At 47.4% G+C, this 14,943-nt stretch overlaps 2 protein-coding genes across 2 annotated transcripts in view; one reads left to right on the forward strand and one right to left on the reverse strand.

Moving 5' to 3' along the window:
- PLAAT1 (phospholipase A and acyltransferase 1) overlaps positions 1-14,943 on the reverse strand; it is a 197,301-nt gene that overhangs the window by 136,477 nt on the left and 45,881 nt on the right. The gene's annotated exons all lie outside the window — the stretch shown is intronic.
- Positions 1-14,943, forward strand: part of LOC136627016 (probable cation-transporting ATPase 13A5) — a 66,749-nt gene that overhangs the window by 31,289 nt on the left and 20,517 nt on the right. Inside the window, exons 10-13 of the mRNA XM_066601976.1 lie at positions 1,745-1,901; positions 4,697-4,814; positions 6,109-6,233; positions 8,059-8,222. Of these exons, the coding sequence (XP_066458073.1) occupies positions 1,745-1,901; positions 4,697-4,814; positions 6,109-6,233; positions 8,059-8,222 (564 nt within the window). The remainder of the gene's footprint in view (positions 1-1,744; positions 1,902-4,696; positions 4,815-6,108; positions 6,234-8,058; positions 8,223-14,943) is intronic.

Genomic DNA, 14,943 nt, shown 5'->3' on the forward strand with positions numbered 1-14,943 from the left:
GAAATATTTACTTCTTTTAAATTTTATTTTTGTATTATAACGAAATTGGACTTCCTCTTCCTGCCCCAGCAAGCACCTCTTCTTCCAAACCATGGGCTTTCTTTTTCAACTACATTTAGACAACCCTTTGTCTCCCTGTAATAGTAACTGCAAGTTGCACTATTAAAAAGGTATATCACGTTCCCCTGATTGGAATGAAAATGAAAGCGACTGAATAGTGCTAATCTTAGCACACGTTCCAGTTTGAGCCTTTGTCTAGGAAGAACTTTTGACATAGGCTGCAAATCTGTTATATTATATCAGTGGTGGCGAACCTATGGCACGTGTCTCAGAGGTGGCACGCAGAGCCCTCCCAGCTGGCACGTGTCGGCATCGGCCGCTCAATACTTTAGCGAATACTGGCAGGGGCCGCCGCTCCCCTGCCAGCATTCACTCAGCTGCTCAGCTAGCAGTGCTGATCCCAGCACATACTGTGACATCAGTGTGCAGCCGGGATCCTCCTCCCCCTCCTGACGTCGATATTCTTGTATTATGTCGCCACCGGAAGATAGGGGTGGCAGCATAATACAGGAATTTGACATGTAGTCACGCCCCCCAGCTTGTGATTGGCTGGGGGTGGCATCGGCAGCGGCAGAAGCAGCACATGCCGCGATGGCGAGATGAGGACCGGGAGCGGCGGCGGCAGGACTAGAGTCGCTCGCAGCGGATACTGAAGAGAGCGGTGGCGGCACCAGGACACTGAGTGAGGCTTACATATAATGGGGGGCCGCCGTGGGGTGTCACTATTCTACTGGGGGCCGCCGGTGTCACTATTACTGCTGGGGTCACTATTACCGCTAGGATATGTTTACATGTGGTGGAAATAGGCAGTGCTGTTTTTTTTTTTAAATAGACAGCGTGCAGATTTTGACTGCTTTTCTATGCCAAAATGCTGCAGAAATTTCCACTGAGGACATTCTGCAGTATTTCCACATCCAAAAAGTGGTCAAAATCTGCTTGCAGTATATTTTGAAGCAGCCCTGTCCTTTTTAGAACGACGGGGGTAAAATCATAAGTTGTGATAAGCCCTGCCCTCTGACATGTTGGCACTTTGCGATAAATTAGTGGGTTTTGGGTTGCAGTTTGGGCACTCGGTCTCTAAAAGGTTCACCATCACTGACCTCTATTCACCTATAGTCCCTACATTTGCACAAATTATGTGGCCTGCTAATTTCTTTTCCCTATCATGGAATCTATATTTACACAGCACTAGAGATGAGCGAATATACTCGTTTCGAGTAATTACTCGATCGAGCACCGCGATTTTCGAGTACTTCCATACTCGGGTGAAAAGATTCGGGGGGCGCCGGGGGGTGGGGGGAGGCGTGGCGGAGCGGGGGGTAGCAGCGGGAACAGGGGGAGCCCTCTCTCTCTCCATCTCCCCCCCACTCCCCGCTGCAACCCCCCACTCACCCACGGCGCCCTCCGAATCTTTTCACCGGAGTACGGAAGTAGTCGAAAATCGCGGCGCTCGGGCGAAAAAGGGGCATGGCCGAGTATGTTCGCTCATCTCTACACAGCACATATTGTACAAAGCAACTGCTAAAAAAAAATGTGAAATCTCTCAAAAAGTACTATGTAAAATCCAAGAAATATATTATGGACACCAGTTGTGTAAATTCTATGAATAATACAACCAAACTCATGTATTTTATGCATGAAATGTGATTATCGGCTGTGACACTCATTATTTTCCTTTCGATAGCTAGCAGTCCAGGGATTCTGCATATTTTACCAATTCCCCTTCTCCTCAAGTCTTCAACGCATGTCTGTTATTACCAAGCCAATAGGAGAAATGAAATATTTGGCTTTTATGAAAGGAGCTCCAGAGGTGATAGTTCAGTTTTGCAAGAAAGAAACAGGTATTTCAGATGAGTACAGTTAACTATACATAACCTCTTGCTCAGGTGTCTAGCTGACTCACAGGTACTCTAGATTTCATAGCAAATACCGTCCATAACATGCAATTGAAAACCGCTTTTTCCTCTACACGAGTGGAAGTCTATTGCAATTTTCCGCTCGTGAAGGAAAACTAGCAGCATGTTCTATTTTTGCGCGGATTGAAGTCAATGGAGGCTGTCCAATCTGCGGCCCTTTCGCAATGACATCACTAGATGATGTGGGAAAAGCAGAGATTTAAAAAAATAATCTGTACTGCACATGTCCGACGGCTCGCTTTGCGGACCATCCGCTGTACAAAGAAGATGAAAAAAAAGCACGGATGTCAGTTGGGCACAGGATCGGATTCCGCTGTGGGAATCCGCATGAGCAATGCCACCCGCCCGTGTGCAGCCGGCTGAAAGGCCAGTTAAATGAGTGCTAGTCTAGATGATTGGAACTCTTTAATGGTGACATCGGCCTGTCTATATAGAATAATACTGTTTACACATTTAACGTCTACAGAACTTATATATGTATGCATACACAGAAAGCATACAATACAACTTTTCCCCCTGTCATACAGAGGTAGCAGAAAAAGAGAAAGAGCACCAGAGATTCATAAGGCATAAAAGTTTCTACCTATGAGCTGTCAGCCTACTCCATAGACTCTACCCTAAGACCACCTAAACACATTTTAATGTACAGTTCAAAGTAACAGAAAGTTGCTCAGCTGCACACCTATTTTGCTATAGCTCCCTATAAGGCAATAGAGAATACGCAATGACAAAATAGGCGCGGACCTACGTGCTGTGGTATAATTCTATCCTATAGGCTTTTATAATGGCAGTTTCTGTGGTAGAATTCACGCAACAACATCACATAAACTAAGAAATTGGATAGAAAATGAATACATAAGAGTTTCAGACAGAAAGGAATAACCAACCAAGGTAACACAGCGCTGTTCTAGGTGCGCCGAGCGGCTGTGGAGAAAGTCAAAGCTGCCAGCAGACTTCCTCCACTTCAAATTAATTCTTAAAACTTATAACCTAGCCCTTCACCATGCCAAACAAGTTTATTTCACCTCCCTGGTCTCCTCACTATCCCAAAACCCCAAATGACTCTTTGAGACCTTCCACTCCCTCCTCAGCCCCAAATAACAGGCCCCTGCGACAGACCTGACTGCTGGAGAACTAACTGCCTATTTAAAAAAAAAAATCAACAACATTCGAAATGAAATCTCTGAAAACTGCATGGTTAGCCCCGATTCCAGTTTCCTCAGCACTGCATCCAGCACCTACTCACTTTCTACATTAGAACCAAGGACAGAGGAAGAAGTCTCCAGGCTCCTTTCCGCTGCCCGTCCCACCACCTGCGCTAGCCACCCACTCACCTCCTCCGATCCCTTTCCCCAGCTCTCATTACCCATCACCACAATATGCAACCTCTCCCTAACCTCTGGCATTTTCCCCTCCTCATTTAAATACTCCATCATATCCCCTCTGCTTAAAAAAACCAACCTTAGACCCAACTGATGCTGCCAACTACTGACCCGTCTCAAACCTCCCCTTCATCTCCAAATTACTAGAGTGCCTGGTCTACTCCCGCCTTACACGCTTTCTCTCTGACAACTCACTCCTCAACCCCCTCCAGTCTGGTTTCCGCTCTCTACACTCGACCGAAACTGCCCTTACAAAAGTAACAAATGACCTGATGACTGCAAAGTCGAGAGGTGACTACTCCCTACTAATCCTCCTTGACCTGTCTGCTGCATTTGTCAGTGTCGACCATAACATCCTTCTCACTATGCTCCGCTCTATTGGTCTAAAGGACACTGCTCTCTCCTGGGTCTTTTCCTACCTCTCTGACCGCTCTTTCAGCGTCTCCTTTGCTGGTTCTATCTCCGCTCCACTTCCTCTCGCTGTTGGGGTACCCCAGGGCTCGGTCCTTAGTCCCCTCCTCTTCTTTATCTATACTGCCCCAATTGGACAAACCATCCACAAATTCGGCTGATGACACCCAACTATACACCTCCTCTCGTGAGATCTCTGGATCATTCCTCCAAAATATCACCGACTATCTGTCCGCTGTCTCTAACACTATGTACTCCCTTTTTCTCAAACTAAACCTCTCTAAAACTGACCTCCTTGTCTTTCCATCTTCCAACCGACCTCCCCTCAACATCTCCATTCCAGTGTCTGGCACCATCATAACCCCCAGACAGCATGCCCGCTGCCTTGGGGTCATACTGGACTCTGACCTCTCCTTTACCCCCCATATTCAATCCGGACAATTCCCGATGCACGAAATTTCAGACGTGCCTCAAAAACGCACCTCTTCATGGAAGAATACCAAATCTCCTTACCTAGACCCCCGCTCCTCCCTATGGCGCCCCACCCCGTTTGCCTTCTAATAATTGATCTCCACATGAAATCCCCTATTGCCTGTGTTTCCCATGCCTTGCTCCTCCTCCCCACTCCTTGCACCTCCTGTACCACCACCTACCCATTTGTGTCAAACCGAATGTACCTCACATTGTAATTGTTGTATTGTTTTGCATTTATCCATGCCTGAAAGCGCTGCGGAATAAGTTGGTGCTATACAAATAAAGATTATTATTATTATTAATAACACTATCTCACTTATATATAATGCAGGATAGCTACATAATGAATTGAGGGGGGGGGGGGTCACTGCATTCGTCCTTTAAAGTAAGCATTATTGATTTTTTTTCTGTTAATGATCTTTCATATGTTGTTTTTTTCCCCATAACAAATAGTGCCAGACAATTTTTCTTGCATTTTGGACTACTATACGATACAAGGTTTCCGTGTTATTGGTATTGCATATAAGGATTTCAAATCGAATGAAGATATTAGTGTGGAGACTTTAAAAAGGTAAGTATATTGAAATGTTTTGGCAGAATTGACCTCTTGTGCATACTACCATGTCCCATGTATATGACCAGATGCTATGTGTCTGTCTATGACAACTGGGCTTTCCATCCTCTGCAAGCAACAGAGCTTAAACCTACAACCTCCTGCACACCAGTCGGCAGCTCTCTCCACTAGGCCATCTAGGACTTGGACAGGTGCTCTGCTGAAACCTAGGCATGCTTCTCTGTTTTCCTGTCCTGACTCCAACCTGATCCTGATTAAGCCTGCTATATAAACTTGGCCCTGATCCCTCCTTTCTTGCATGATTATTGTGATCCACAAGCTTTGATCTAGCTCCTTTGCTGACTGCTTCTTTGCCATCTACACTGAGACCTCCTGATACCGACTACTAGCTTCCCTTCTCACAACACTGCCTGCCTCCTCCATTTGTACCACAACACGAGACCTCCTGACACTGACCTCTGGCTTCCCTTCTGACAACACTATCTGCCAGCTCCATTCATACCGCTTCACTGAATTGGACCTTAAAACGTAACTTTTAATAGTAACATATATAATATATATAATAAAGTACAAAGAAAAATATTTTTTTTCTCAATATAAAATGTAGAACAGAGGGTATAGAACATATAGGGTATAAGTTCACTTTTAGTCACTTCTCACTTATTTATGTGAGTAAGCCTAGTTAGTTTGTGTGTGGACTAATTATGCATGTCCAAAATTAATCTGACTATAATGGGTTGGCCCGAGATCCACTTTTAATCACTTCTCACTTATTTACGTGAGTAGGTATAGTCAGTATATGTATGGACTAATTATGCACTGTCCACAATTAATCTGACTATGGTGGATACCATTAGAGCTTAGCCCAAGATCAGAAAAGATTACAGGAAGGCAGTATAGGCGTTTAAAACAATAAGCGTCTTTATTTTTATTAATAGCGAAAAATGATGGAGGTCTCTTCTTTCTGTTTAGTGGTGGAGGCCCTGGGGTGCACATCTTGGGTGCTCTTCCTTTAATCTGGTCCTCAGCACAGTAAAACATATTTTAAGACAACCACATGAAATTGCATTTGAATGTAGTCTTCCGGGATGTAGTCTTCTGAAAGGAAATGGGTGGAATATGTAATATATAGTCTAAGTGGAAATCAGCCATAGGGAATCTGGTCTGGATTACAGTGTGGTTTTCTCCAAAAGACGGTCTTTTAAAGAGGCTTGACTTTGTTTTTGAAATGTTGTTCAATTATCTCAGCTATGATTCATTTTGTTGATTTTAAATGCCACTTTCTTTCCAGAGAAGAAGTGGAGAATGAACTTCAATTTCTTGGCTTTTTAATTTTGGAAAATAGACTCAAATCTGAAACAAAGCCAGTTCTTCATGAACTTAAATCGGCAAACATCAGAACAATCATGGTCACAGGTATGGGTGACATAGGATGATTGTGATGGAAACTAAGTATTGTCATATATGAGATACAACATTTATATAAACTATGCTATTAAATGATGCAAAGCCACAATGAATATATCTATGTGTATATAGCAAGGTGCACGTTGGGGAATGTATTCGACAAGAACACAGTCACTCAAACAGTCCAGATAAAGTCCATACAGCTTAATTTATACCAGCAACAGAAGATTTGTGGAGAGGCAGATACTTGCAGACTTTGTGCAATCAACAAAATAAAACACCTGCCCGTCTGGACACTAACTAGACAGTGCTCAGCAAACCTATCTATAACGTAGCAGTTATCAGCATACAGAATTCTCCACAGTAGACTGGTGTACATCTTCCAGGCTCTGACTCAGCTGAGCTGACTGAGAGCCAGAAAAAAGTCCTGAAATGGACTAGGAGAGAGCGTGATGGGTCCCACTGCCAACCTACCCATCACTGCAATAAAAATCCAGCCTGTAACATACCTAAAGGCTCAGCATACTTAGTTTGCTAAGCAAAACCATCTTTCTGGATTTTTGATTTCACCAAGCTTAAGTATCTCTCAGCACTTTCCCTGTCATGTACTTACATCTCTCTATCTATCTATCTATCTATCTATCTATCTATCTATCTATCTATCTATCTATCTATCTATCTATCTATCTATCTATCTATCTATCTATCTATCGCCAAGATAGATTCTGCACCAAAATCTGCAGTTAAATCTGCGGATTTTGGAGTGGAATTCTGCAGCTGTGGATTTGGTTGCATCCTGTGGCGTAATTCTATCCCATGTGAAAGGTCCCTATAGGCATTTATAATGGCATTGCCCTGACAAGGACACATATAAAATAACTTTTGTTGAGCCTTATCTAATTTCAGTGCATTTTGGCAGTAAATATGTGCTTAGCTTTTTACTGAGAATTCTTGCACACAGCAAGTGTTGATAAATGAAGTAAAGACGCCATATACTTCTATATAACAAGGGTATATTGTTCATTGCAACTAGATAAATGTCTCACAGTAGTACATTGAGGTTCAAGTGCAGCTGCAAGCTTGCCAGGCTTGTGCTACAACATAATATCATGGGTCATATTAGGGCTCAGTCACACTGGAGTATGTTGATCACATATTATGTGCATATTTTTTACGTACGTGATACGATGTGTTGGAAGCCCATTGACTTCTCTTGGGCCACTCACACCTTTGTTCTTTTTCATGCACCTATTATGCACTAATATAGGCTATGGCGTTTTAACATACGTAGCAAATATGCTGTGTACTGCATATTGTACGAGCGTGAAAAATACATGGCAATACGCGGGACACATACGCCTGTATGGGTGAGCCCTTACTCTTGCAGGGTGTAAATTAAAGGGACAGCGCACCCAACTCTTTATCCTTGATGTTTGCATACCTTTGTAAGTAAATGTCTATATATAAGTCTGTGTAATATAGATACTTATAAAACAGCTATATACATTAAAGGGAACCAGTTATCACCTATAAGCACCATAAACTAAGTTTTTGGGCTTGTAGCACAGGGGCAGAGGAGTTGAGGGATGTGCTTTTTATACTTACTTGGCATCGGATTCCCTCGCTGTCAGCCCAGGGAATTTGTGCTCGGTTCATGAATCAAAATCATTTTTGCAGTTAGTGCATACACTGTTCTTTATGGGTGCCAGGTAAGTATAAAAAGCATATTCCTGGACTACTCAACCAAAGTCTTATAGACCCATAAATTTAGCGTATACTGCTTATGTGTGTTGACAGGTTCCTTCTAATATGCTAATGTCTAACTTTTTGAAAGGTGATAACCTACAAACAGCTTGTACAGTGGGCCTGAACTCTGGAATGGTACCTGATGCATCAAGCTTACTCTTGCTGGAAGCCTGTGGGCCTGATGGAGAAAAGCCAGCGTTGTTTACCCGCCAGTCAGTGGAAAGCAACAGGGACACATCAGACAAACAAAATGTAAGTCTTGTGCACAAGGGTGTTGTTGAGAAAGATACAACATCTATGTTTGCTCTGAGTAGAAACATATTTTCCCTTGGGCTGGTCTAAATATTTCCCCTTGAGCTAGTCTCAAACGAGTGGATTTAAATTGCGGATTCTGTGATCGCCGTCCGGGCACATGATACGTGGTAATACGCAGGCTTTGAAATTCATTGACTTTCGACGAATCAACTCATACTTGAGGGTAGAAATTCCACTAGTGGAAGAAAAATCGCTGCATGTTCTATGTTACCACGGATTCCGCATGTATGAGCGCCATTGATCTCTATAGAGGCGTTCGATCTGCACTGCATATGCAATTAACATTGCATTGCATGAATTTGTATGCAACTTGCTAGGAGGCCAGATAACAAATGGTTTAAATAAGGCAGAAAATTTGTGGGCAGATAATGCAGCACAGATAGAGATGAGCGAGCGTACTCGTCCGAGCTTGATGCTCGTTCGAGTATTAGGGTGTTCGAGATACTCGTTACTCGAGACGAGCACCACGCGATGTTCGAGTTACTTTCACTTCCATCTCTGAGACATTTGCGCGCTTTTCTGGCCAATAGAAAGACATGGAAGGCATTACAACTTCCTCCTGTGACGTTCCAGCCCTATACCACCCCTCTGCAGTGAATGGCTGGCGAGATCAGATGACACCCGAGTATTTAAATCTGCCCCGCCCGCGGCTCGCCACAGATGCATGGTGACAGAGATCAAGGAAAGTGCTGTCTTGCTGTAGCTGCTATAGGGAGAGTGTTAGGTCTTATTTTAGTCTTCAAGAACCCCAACGGTCCTTCTTAGGGCCACATCTGACCATGTGCATTACTGTTGAGGCTGCTTTTAGCAGTGTTGCACAATTTTTTTTTTGTATATCGGGTGTGCAAACCATTGCGTCCTCAGTCTGCAGTCATTGTACAGAGTATAGGGGCAGTAATGGTGAGGCAGGGAAAGAGGGAAAGGTGAAAGAGATATACTGTCTATATAGGCAGTGGGCTTTTTCAAAAAAATTGGGAAAAAATACTATCTTTGGGCTGCCTGTGACTGTCTTCAGTGTACTGCGTGTCTGCCTGGGGGTAGTAGTCCTAATTAATACGCAGCTAAGCGTTACAGCAGGCTTGCGCAAAATTGTTTCCTGGCTCTGCTGTGCCCGTTAAATCACCGCCGTCATAGCGCCAGAGGGAAACAGTATACAATAGATACGCTGCATACAGTATCTGTCTGGTGTTTCAGCTCACCATTTTAAAAAATTGAAGCAAAATACTTAAGGCCTACCACTGCCCTTTGGCCACTTGACTGCTTCTGCGCTGTGAATTCCACTAGCTCAGTCCTACGCACCTACGTCTCACTGCAAGCGTGCGCAAAATTGTTTCCTGGCTCTGCTGTGCCCGTTACATCACCGCCGTCATAGCGCCAGAGGGAAACAGTATACAATAGATACGCTGCATACAGTATCTGTCTGGTGTTTTCAGCTCACCATTTAAAAAAATTGAAGCAAAATACTTAAGGCCTACCACTGCCCTTTGGCCACTTGACTGCTTCTGCGCTGTGAATTCCACTAGCTCAGTCCTACGCACCTACGTCTCACTAAAGGCATGCGCAAAATTGTTTCCTGGCTCTGCTGTGCGTTCCGTAAGCAAAGTCAGCCTCCAACCACAGGCCAATAAGCGGCACATTTAATTACAGCGTTCTGTTTCTGCTCTACTCGTAATACACTATGCTGAGGGGTAGGGGTAGGCCTAGAGGACGTGGACGCGGGCAAGGACGCGGAGGCCCAAGTCAGGTTGTGGGCACAGGCCGAGCTCCTGATCCAGGTGTATCGCAGCCGACTGCTGCGGGATTAGGAGAGAGGCAAGTTTCAGGGGTCCCCAGATTCATCTCACAATTAATGGGTCCACGTGGTAGACCTTCATTAGAAACTGAGCAGTGTGAGCAGGTCCTGTCGTGGATGGCAGAAAGTGCATCCAGCAATCTATCGACCACCCAGTCTTCGACGCCGTTCACAGCTGCAACTCTGAATCCTCTGGCTGCTGCTCCTCCTTCCTCCCAGCCTCCTCACTCCATGAAAATGACACATTCTGAGGAGAAGGCTGACTCCCAGGAACTGTTTTCGGGCCCCTACCCAGATTGGGCAGCAATGGTTCCTCTCCCACCAGAGGAGTTTGTCGTGACCGATGTCCAACCTTTGGAAAGTTCCCGGGGTCCGGGGGATGAGGCTGGGGACTTCCGGCAACTGTCTCAAGAGCTTTCAGTGGGTGAGGAGGACGATGACCATGAGACACAGTTGTCTATCAGTGAGGTACTAGTAAGGGTAGTAAGTCCGAGGGAGGAGCGCACAGAGGATTCGGAGGAAGAGCAGCAGGACGATGAGGTGACTGACCCCACCTGGTTTGCTAAGCCTACTGAGGACAGGTCTTCAGAGGGGGAGGCAAGTGCAGCAGCAGGGCAGGTTGGAAGAGGCAGTGCGGTGGCCAGGGGTAGAGGCAGGGCCAGACCGAATAATCCACCAACTGTTTCCCAAAGCGCCCCCTCGCGCCATGCCACCCTGCAGAGGCCGAGGTGCTCAAAGGTGTGGCAGTTTTTCACTGAGAGTGCAGACGACCGACGAACTGTGGTGTGCAAAGTTTGTCGCGCCAAGATCAGCCGGGGAGCCACCACCACCAGCCTCACCACCACCAGCATGCGCAGGCATATGATGGCCAAGCACCACACAAGGTGGGACGAAGGCCGTTCACCGTCTCCGGTTTGCACCACTGCCTCTCCCCCTGTGCCCCAACCTGCCACTGAGATCCAACCCCCCTCTCAGGACACAGGCACGACCGTCTCCCGGCCTGCACCCACACCTTCACCTCCGCTGTCCTTGGCCCCATCCAGCAACGTCTTTCAGCGCAGCGTCCAGCCGTCGATAGTGCAACTGTTTGAGCGCAAGCGCAAGTACGCCGCCACGCACCCGCACGCTCAAGCGTTAAACGTGCATATAGCCAAATTGATCAGCCTGGAGATGCTGCCGTATAGGCTTGTGGAAACGGAGGCTTTCAAAAACATGATGGCGGCGGCGGCCCCGCGCTACTCGGTTCCCAGTCGCCACTACTTTTCCTGATGTGCCGTCCCAGCCCTGCACGACCACGTCTCCCGCAACATTGTATGCGCTCTCACCAATGCGGTTACTGCCAAGGTCCACTTAACGGACACGTGGACAAGCACAGGCGGGCAGGGCCACTATATCTCCCTGACGGCACATTGGGTGAATTTAGTGGAGGCTGGGACCGAGTCAGAGCCTGGGACCGCTCACATCCTACCCACCCCCAGAATTGCGGGCCCCAGCTCGGTGCTGGTATCTGCGGCGGTGTATGCTTCCTCCACTAAACTACCCTCCTCCTCCTTCTCCTCCTCCTCCCACACAACCTCTGTCTTGCAATCAAGATGTGTCAGCAGCAGCACGTCGCCAGCAGTCGGCGTGGCAGCACAGCGGTGGGCAAGCGTCAGCAGGCCGTGCTGAAACTACTCAGCTTAGGAGAGAAGAGGCACACGGCCCATGAACTGCTGCAGAGTCTGACAGAGCAGACCGACCGCTGGCTTTCGCCGCTGAGCCTCCAACCGGGCTTGGTCGTGTGTGACAACGGCCGTAACCTGGTGGTGGCTCGGCAGCTCGGCAGCCTCACACACGTGCCATGCCTGGCCCACGTCTTTAATTTGGTGGTTCAGCGCTTACTGAAAAGCTACCCATGCTTTTCAGACCTGCTCGGAAAGGTGCGCCGGCTCAGCGCACATTTCCGCAAGTCCAAGACGGACGCTGCCACCCTGCGGACCCTGCAACATCGGTTTAATCTGCCAGTGCACCGACTGCTGTGCGACGTGCCCACACGGTGGAACTCTACGCTCCACATGTTGGCCAGGCTCTATGAGCAGCGTAGAGCTATAGTGGAATACCAACTCCAACATGGGCGGCGTAGTGGGAGTCAGCCTCCTCAATTCTTTACAGAAGAGTGGGCCTGGTTGGCAGACATCTGCCAGGTCCTTGGAAACTTTGAGGAGTCTACCCAGATGGTGAGCGGCGATGCTGCAATCATTAGCGTCACCATTCCTCTGCTATGCCTCTTGAGAAGTTCCCTGCAAAGCATAAAGGCACACGCTTTGCGCTCGGAAACGGAGGCGGGGGAAGACAGTATGTCGCTGGATAGTCAGAGCACCCTCATATCTATATCTCAGCACATGGAGGAGGAGGAGGAGTAGGAGGGCGAGCAGCCTGAGGAGGAAGAGACAGCTGGGCCAACTGCAGAGGGTACCCATGCTGCTTGCCTCTCATCCATTCAGCGTGTATGGCCTGAGGAGGAGGAGGAGGATACTCAAAGTGATCTTCCTAGTGAGGACAGCCATATGTTGTGTCGAGGTACCCTGGCACACATGGCTGACTTTGTTAGCATGCCTTTCTCATGACCCTCGCGTTAGACGCATTCTGGCCACTACGGATTACTGGGTGTACACACTGCTTGACCCACGGTATAAGGAGAACCTTTCCGCTCTCATTTCCGAAGAGGAAAGGGGTTTGAGAGTGATGCAATACCACAGGGCCCTTGTGGACAAACTGATGGTAAACTTCCCATCTGACAGCGCTAGTGGCAGAAGGCGCAGTTCCGAGGGCCAGGTAGCAGGGGAGGCGCGGAGATCAGGCAGCATGTACAGCGCAGGCAGGGGAACACTCTCCAAGGCCTTTTCCAGCTTTATGGCTCCCCAGCAAGACTGTGTCACTGCTCCCCAGTCAAGGCTGAGTCGGCGGGAGCACTGTAAAAGGATGGTGAGGGAGTACGTAGCCGATCGCACGACCGTCCTCCGTGACGCCTCTGCTCCCTACAACTACTGGGTGTCGAAGCTGGACACGTAGCCTGAACTCGCGCTGTATGCCCTGGAGGTGCTTGCTTGTCCTGCGGCTAGCGTCTTGTCAGAGAGGGTGTTTAGTGCGGCTGGGGGAATCATCACGGATAAGCGTACCCGCCTGTCAACTTACACTCATCAAGATGAACAAAGCCTGGATTACGCCAGACTTCTCTTCTCCACCAGCAGACAGCAGCGGTACCTAAACAATACGTAGGCTGCACCCGCGGATGGAAGCATCGTTCTCTATCACCATAAAAAACGGGGACCTTTTAGCTTCATCAATCTGTGTATTATATTCATCCTCCTCCTCCTGCTCCTCCTCCGGAAACCTCACGTAATCACGCCGAACGGGCAATTTTTCTTAGGCCCACAAAGCTCAGTCATATGACTTTTGTAAACAATGTTTATACGTTTCAATTCTCATTAAAGCGTTGAAACTTGCACCTGAACCAATTTTTTTTTTAACTGGGCTGCCTCCAGGCCTAGTTACAAATTAAGCCACATTAACCAAAGCGATTAATGGGTTTCACCTGCCCTCTTGGTTGGGCATGGGCAATTTTTCTGAGGTACATTAGTACTGTTGGTACACCAATTTTTTTGGGCCCTCGCCTACAGTGTAATCCTAGTAATTTTTATGGGCTTCGCCTGTACTCATGCTACAGCAAGGTGTGTGGGGTTGGCCCACATTTTTGCTACATAAATGTAACTGGGGCCTTGTCTATACTGCTACTACTGAAATGTGAAAGAGACTGTTATCTCCCTAAACTGCTGCAACGGGAATGTTACTGTGGCCTGTCTTGACTGCTACTACTACTGAAATGGAACTAATACTGTGCTCCCCCTATACTGCTGCTTCGGAATTGTTACTGGGGCCTGTCTTGACTGCTACTACTACTGAAATGGAACTAATACTGTGCTCACCCTATACTGCTGCTTCGGAATTCTTACTGGGGCCTGTCTTGACTGCTACTATTACTGAAATGGAACTAAGACTGTGCTCCCCCTATACTGCTGCTTCGGAATTGTTACTGGGGCCTGTCTGGACTGCTACTACTACTGAAATGGAACTAATACTGTGCTCCCCCTATAATGCTGCTAGTGATATGTTACTGGGGCCTGTCCCTAATGCTACCACTGAAATGTTACTAATTCTGGGCTCTGCCTATACCGCTGCTAATGCTATGTCACTGGGGTGTGGAAACGGAGGCTTCCCATAGACATGATGGTGGCGAGGCCATTTCCCACCAACGCGGTTACTGTTAAGGTGCATATAACCACGGACACGTGGAGAGGACACGTAGTGCCTCAAAAACATCCCCCTCCTCCTCCAATAATGAAAACATTCTTGCCAAATACCTTTGCATTTGTCCGTCTGGTGGCAGTCCAAGAATTTCACCTTTACCGACACAACAAGAGAGCCCCCCCACCATCCCCCTGCCACGGCCCACTTAATCCTGGCCACATTCCGAAAACCAACTAAATAAAACCACGCTACTAGGTCCGCAGTCGCCACCACATTCCCACCAACGTGGTTACTGTTAAGGTACATATTACCACTCTGACTGGAGCATGCACTGTGGGCCGAAGCACACTTGTATTGTATGTGACGTTAGCTCTGCTGAGCAGGGCACTGCAATGGGATACGTTTATGTACCGCCGGTGGGTTCCAGGGAGCCACCCATGCTGTGGGTCCACAGGGACTTCACATTAGGGATTTGTACCTGCCAGTGTCTATGTATTAAAAACCCCGGTCAGACTGGGGCATGCAGTGTGGGCCAAAGACCACCTGCATTTAATCGGACGTTACCTAAGCTGTGATGGG

The sequence above is a fragment of the Eleutherodactylus coqui genome, chromosome 1, assembly GCF_035609145.1.
Source record: "Eleutherodactylus coqui strain aEleCoq1 chromosome 1, aEleCoq1.hap1, whole genome shotgun sequence".
NCBI classification, from domain to species: Eukaryota; Metazoa; Chordata; class Amphibia; order Anura; family Eleutherodactylidae; genus Eleutherodactylus; species Eleutherodactylus coqui.